This window comes from Cynoglossus semilaevis, chromosome 10 (assembly GCF_000523025.1).
Source record: "Cynoglossus semilaevis isolate Cse_v1.0 chromosome 10, Cse_v1.0, whole genome shotgun sequence".
NCBI lineage: Eukaryota > Metazoa > Chordata > Actinopteri > Pleuronectiformes > Cynoglossidae > Cynoglossus > Cynoglossus semilaevis.
In genome coordinates this window covers 10,721,006-10,727,533 of record NC_024316.1, presented here as the reverse complement: position 1 = coordinate 10,727,533, position 6,528 = coordinate 10,721,006, and the positions used below count along the sequence as shown (strand labels likewise).

The following is a 6,528-nucleotide window of genomic DNA, read 5'->3' as shown; positions in this document are numbered from 1 at the left end:
AAAAAGTATTTTATATGAATATTTTTATGAAAATTGTTTTAATGAAACTGTTTGGAAAAAAAATTAAAAATGTATCTTTTCTGCATGTTTCTCATCAATTTAGCATTTTGAGAAATCCTTTTTTTTAAATTTTTTTGGTAAATTTCAGTTTTAGCATGTCAATTTTGTCATTTAATGAACAATTATGATGAAAAGGTTCAGATTTTTATCAAAATTTTAACCGTCTATATCTTTTTTATCAAATTTGAAAAATTTTTGAGATGTTGAAATGTTTTTTCCAAATTTTGTCATGCCTCCATGTCTCCCATCAATTTACTTTCCGATGATCAGATGATCAAAAATTATTTGATCTTTTGGTAATTTTTTAAAAAGAAATGTGTTCATTTTTGCAGAAATGCAAACTGCACATCTGTCAGCTGTCAGGTTTCACTATATACAAATGTAATAGGGCCTTGAGCATAAAAAAACTGTCCCACTTAACAAGCATAGTATTTGTTTATCTCTGTGCAAAGCAATCAGGTACCTTAACATCAGACTGTGGGACTCTCTTCTAAGAGATGTATAACGCTCTCTTAGAACAGAGTCCCACATTCTGATGTTAAGGTTCTACTGTGCTGACTTTATTGACATTTCTCTTGCATAACGTATTCATTATTGATTTCAATGACCCTAGACACGTATTTTCGCACCACGAAATGCAACAACTTAAATGGTGAGACAAACAGAATCCTTGAATTATTTAATTCGTCAACATGAAACGTACCTAATACAACCAGCAGATGGCGACAGAAGATAGACGACAGGAAATACGGAAACAGAGCGGGTCGAAGGTAGAGGGGTTCACTGCAACAGCGCTGTCACACACATATCACAAAAATATAATTATAGACTTCTTGCCTTTAAGTGTTTAAATATACACGTATTCAACTACAGCAAAGAATAAACAATGGAAGGTATATAAGAGAAGGCCGACTACTAATGTACATTTTATGCCCCATTCTTTAAATAAGGAAAACATCAATGTATATTTCCAGGCTTGTTTGCACTTATTAAGTTGCAGGAAAATGAGTTTAATAAAATCGTGGGCAACCGTAATACAAACCATTGTAGCGCAGTAGGGGGAAACTAGAAAGCGTTGTGGTACGTTTTATGAATGGGCTCTAGGGGGCACTGCGTCATCATCATAAGCATGGAGAGCGAAAAGTAGAGAGAGAGGGGAAATGGAAAGAAAGAGAGAAAGAGATATGTGAAGGGAGGGGGAGAGAAAATGAATTCCATTTCATTTCTACCTTTAATCCAACTGTGAAATTCGCAAGTAAAAGGCTGCTACTGCTTTTTTTTCTAATCAGGTATTTCACTGTGTGCATCAACTAGATCAACTGAGTTTTATCATCACACCTTTACCACCAAACACAGCAAGTGAGTAAAAAAGCAGCTGTGAACTGATGGACACTTTTGGGTTGTGTTGTGGTATACCTGTAGAGAAACAAAATGTATAATTTAGTTCATGGAACTCTTTGTCATTTTGCCTAGAAAAAGAGTGTTTCTTTTACAGTCTATAAATAAAGGGCTTTGTATTTAAAGAACACTTTCTGGTACTGATGCCCAACAGTATTTTAAAAGCAGTACCAATTCTAATTGTGACAGAACCTCCTTTTAAAACCTTTGTGATGAGGATTGTCCATCTGTGGGGAGTACTTACATTTGTGTATGTGTACAGTATGTGGTTGACAGCACATGTTGTGAGTCACTCATGTGAAACACTTTGTGACAATTCAAATAAGTCCAGACGTTTGTGTCCACTTCTTAACTTTAAACATTTTATTACAGACAAAAGAAAACAAAAGAATATTTGTGACACATAATGAATCTAATGCCGACCCACAGTAAGTGTGCCAACGACAAATTCTGAAAAAAATATGTATTATTGTAATAGTCATGTTGTTGTAGCAGTAATAATATTAATAATAGTCATAATTATAATAATTCACCCTGATGAAAATAAGCCAAATTGTTACTTCATATCATTTATTAAATAGAAATCAAACCTGCAACCGAATTAAATAGAATGACCATATTGTAAAATACACAATATGATATTAATAATAAGTTTTTTTCATCACTGGTTTCACAAATCAAAGAAGTACATTTAGCAGGTTTGTACACAAAGAAACTAATAATAATAATAATAATAATAATAATAATAATAATATCGACCCCATGACCATCCTTTCAAAAAGCAAAATCCTGCTACAGTGAAAAACAAAATATTAAATTTTTTTTCTCACAAAAAATGATAAAGATGAGTTCAACACAATTCTAAAACATCTAATAAAACTAGTCAAAAATTTTAAAACCCACTGTTATGTTTTTTTTTCTTTAGTAACATTTCACATTTAGCAACTTTTTTTTTTAATTCACCTGTACAAGTGGTGCCAGGACTAAAAGGATTGTGGGTTGGGGTTACAGGTGGAAAGGAGGGTCCTTCCTGACCAGAAGGTGGAGGGGGAGAAGGAGGAGGGGCTTAAAGGAGAGGTTTCAACCTTTGACCTCTTCAAATTTTCATAACGTCCTGTGAACGGCCGTGTGTAGAGAGCAACGCCCTCGTTCTCCCATCACTCGGGAGGGAGATGGAGCTTTTTACGTCTCTGCACTTCTCCATCATCGGAGGAGAGAAACCAGACCAGTGAACATAGTTTAAACACAAGTTTTAGTGTGTGTATGCCCTCACTGAGTCCACCTGCACTGGAAATCACAGAACCAAACAAAGAAAGGATGTCGAAAAAATAAGGAAGCAAGGGACTTCAGCTAGATACACACATATGAGGGATCCATTTGGGTGATATTTACAATCACTCTGTGACAAATAAGGGAAAATGAGAAAATCCTTAACTGGAGCACGGATGATTTACAAATGTTGTACGTGTTTGTGACTATCTTTAATGAAACATTGCTTTGCTTTTATTCAGCCAGGGTGTCTCAGTCTGTCTTTCCCCCGGTGTTGTGACTATATCCTAGTTTCCGGCATTAGCTTTTTACTGAAGACCCCCACGGTTAGAGTACGCTTGGAGCATTTCATCTCCCCAATGAGGGCAGTCCATGACAAACACGGAGTAATGGAGTGTGGAGGAAAGAAAACATCTTTAAAAAATTTTAAATGAGATGAGAAGACTTATTTTTTTTGGTCTTCATTTCCAGTATGCTGGCAGGAGCTCAAAGCTCTTTGCCCCGCAAATAAAATGGAAAGTTCACTGATAAAGAGAAGAAGAAAAAAAGCCAGAGAAATGCCTCAGGCTTCTGGCCGATCTAAGTGCTTGGCAAAAAGGTGAAGTTACTGTTGCAGTCTTTGGGATTTTCAAAATCCATCAGAAAAGAAAAATAGATACATCGATGACATTGTTGTAATGTTGGTAAGCTCCCAGGAGTCTGACATTTGGAGGTCTTTCAACTTCAAGTGAGGTAGAGAGGCTTGTCCCGGGCTCCCATTCCACTGCTGAAGTGGAAACAACATTACTAGTAATTAGTATTACTGCGCTTTCTGAAAAATATAAATATACAACAGCATTCCCTCTCAATGCACAACTTCCTGTTTATCCTTCAAAGCAGAAGTCTTTAAGTAGCAGCCTGCGGGTCAGACGCCAATCAATTTCATGCGGCCCCATCACTTGATATCAAGTTATACTTTAGTAAATGGTGTGTGCCTCTGTCTGTGAACTCAATGGTTCAATCCAAACCCCAGGCTAACACCCCACCCCACACAGTATTCCCATGAAATTCTGCCATGTTAAGGGACATCACAAACCACTAAGGATGTAGTGAAACTCTGGCTTCAAAGTTCTACATCGTCTCGCTACTATAGCTCATTTGAAGCATAATCGTAGTAAAGTAGTCTGAAAGTGTAAAAGTTACATGTTCCTGTATGTCAGGAAAAATATTCATATTATATCACAAGGTGTAATGCACAAATTTATCAATAAAGTTTGGCAAATACTTGGACTTCACACCTTCAACTCATTAGCTAATTATTTAAAAGCTAAGTGGCTAACTTGCAGGTGCTCATGCTAATCACAGAATCACCATGCCTGAAGCTAGCACCAATGACAGGTCATGATATACGCAGATGATTGCAGTCAGAAACTCTACAGAACTTTATAGCTAGATCTAGTTATGGAGAAAAACAACAAATCAGCTTTTAAATTATTATATAGTTCACATTAAAATACATCAGTTATATTTAGTAATTGTAATGCAGGCTACACACTTCACAACATAAAGCTGTAGCTCTGAGCACAGAAGTCCATATGTCAATGTTCAAGGAAGACAAATCTCAGGAAGGAGCTCCACAGCAAACAGTTAGAATACTTGGGAGAAACAAAAGCCAATTTGAATTTAAACTGACTCCAAATATCGTCATTTGTAGATCACTAGTGCTTCAGAAGTCAGAGACAAACTCTGATCTTGTGTGATCTTTACTGACACACTAGAATCAATTCAGTAGCCTCCGAACCCTGAGACTACCATAATGTGACACTGAGGGGGAATGTTTAAGCAAAGGCTAAGTCGACTTCAAAGGGCGTCAAACATGATTTGACCCAGGCTCGATTCCATCTGACAGACCGATGAATCAGCTTTAAATAAAACAGATACCCACTTTGAGGGTCGCTAGCCCTCAGAATAGCAACACTTAGCTTCCAGTGCATGTGTGAAATTGAACAACATTCCTCCTGTACCCGCCCGAGCAGCCTGACACAATAAAGCACAATAAAGTGTGCTGAGCAAAAAGGCAGAGAAACTTAATTGGATGTCACACTTTATATAAGCCTGATAATAGCATTGTTTTACCACTGCATTACTCCCCTCAATACTGAGGAGGTGCTCTGCTTTAGCAGGAAATGTACAGCTTCTAATTAATAACATCTGAGAGTATGAAAGTGAAGAGAATCTGACAAACGTGAAATTTGTTCTTTAGCGTCTTTTTCACGTCTGTCATAAATCAACACCCGCTGCACTGATGACGGTGATGGGTGAGGCAAACTCACCTGCAGTGGTTGGGTCCACAGTCCCTGTTGCAGTACTCACTGTCCCATTCAGGGTTCTGGCCATGAACCGGGTTAGGAGCCCCTGGAGACTGTGAGCTCCCGACACTGTTCTGATAATCAGCCTGGATGTGGGAGAATCCCTGTGGGACCAGGCAGAGAACAGAAGATCATTTAAAGTTTTTTTCTTGTACTTGCCTATTTACTAATTAAATTATTTATGCAAAAGGCAAGTCACTCTAATCCTCTAGTGTAAAATCTGATAACAGACTCCAGTATCAGGATTAGGTAAACAAGGAGCATCCACCATGGGGTCCTCCCTTTTTTTTTAATCCATTTACTGCAAAATGGATGGTTTAAAGATTTTCATATAACTCCATTCACACTACGATATCACCCACTGCTGGACTGAAGACAATAAACTGTAAAAGGCAGATAATGATAATGTTTATAATGATAATGTCCCAAAAAGGGAAAAATGGAGAACAAGGTTTATGTCGTCTTGCTGTGAGAAAAAAATATTTTATTCAATTGTTAAAGTGAGAAAATGAAATAAAACAGTGTGTTCATAAATAAACAAAAACCAATAATTGCTGAATAAGATTTGAATACAAGCAGTTTACAATTTACACCTTAAAAGACGCTTGTGCCAAATTTAACAATGAATACACCAACCTGTTGGCTGAGAGGAGGGGAGTGCAGAGGCGCCTGGAGACCCATTTGGTGTGAGATGATTGGCTGTGACTGCTGCATGTGGATTGGCTGGTTGAGCAGGGAGCTCTGGTGCAGGGAGAGCTGGGCATGAGGGTGCAGAGGTGGGCTGATCTGGAAAGGAGCCGGGGGAGAGGCACTCATGCTGGGTGGCAGCATCTGAGACTGGCTGAGGGTCTGAGCCAGACTGTGACGGGGCGGCCCAGCGTAGCTTTGGAGGTCTGAGAGAGGGAAGGAGCCAGGTGGGCCCAGGTATGGAGAGGAGGGCTGGGGGGGCACGCTGTACAGTGGCTGCTTCGGAGGAAGCAGGTGGGAGGACTGGCTAGTCTGCTGGGCACTTTTTGGTTCAGGGTCGTTGTATGTCTGTGAATTAAAATACGTTGTTACATTTTTTTAAAGAAAACACTTTCTATTATTTTGGTTCCTTATCTTTGAAGGAATTTTCATAACAATAAAACCATTAACCCAGAGATGTCCCTAAAGTATATTATTATATTTTTTGTAAAATATACAGGTGAGAGACTACCATCTGCCTCTGCAAAGTGATCTTCAAAGTGAAGTATTTTTAACCAGTGGAAAATAGACCCAGTAGGGGGCAGTAATGCAATTTAAAAATTTCAGCTGGAGTCAAAACTCCAAAAGAACAAAATACTACCTGTGCTAGAGTAATTAACTGCTAGCTTAAATGTGTGAGTATTACTATATAGTAGTACACGGTAGTCACAACAGCTAAATGTTTTACAGGTTCTTTTGAAAAAGCTTTTGCCCTTGCCAATGATTA

The 6,528-nt window shown here is 38.2% G+C and overlaps 1 protein-coding gene across 3 annotated transcripts in view; it reads right to left on the bottom strand.

Annotated features, from left to right (window-relative positions):
- Window positions 1-1,798: 1,798 nt before the first annotated feature.
- The window catches only part of LOC103384975 (TOX high mobility group box family member 2-like), a 95,341-nt gene continuing 90,611 nt past the window's right edge, over window positions 1,799-6,528 (bottom strand). For all 3 annotated transcript variants that reach the window (XM_025059077.1, XM_008318706.3, XM_025059076.1), the window contains 3 exons: window positions 5,712-6,110; window positions 5,040-5,179; window positions 1,799-3,493 (listed from right to left, as the gene is read on the bottom strand). In XM_025059077.1, the coding sequence (XP_024914845.1) occupies window positions 3,451-3,493; window positions 5,040-5,179; window positions 5,712-6,110 (582 nt within the window). In that variant the 3' untranslated portion in view covers window positions 1,799-3,450. The remainder of the gene's footprint in view (window positions 3,494-5,039; window positions 5,180-5,711; window positions 6,111-6,528) is intronic.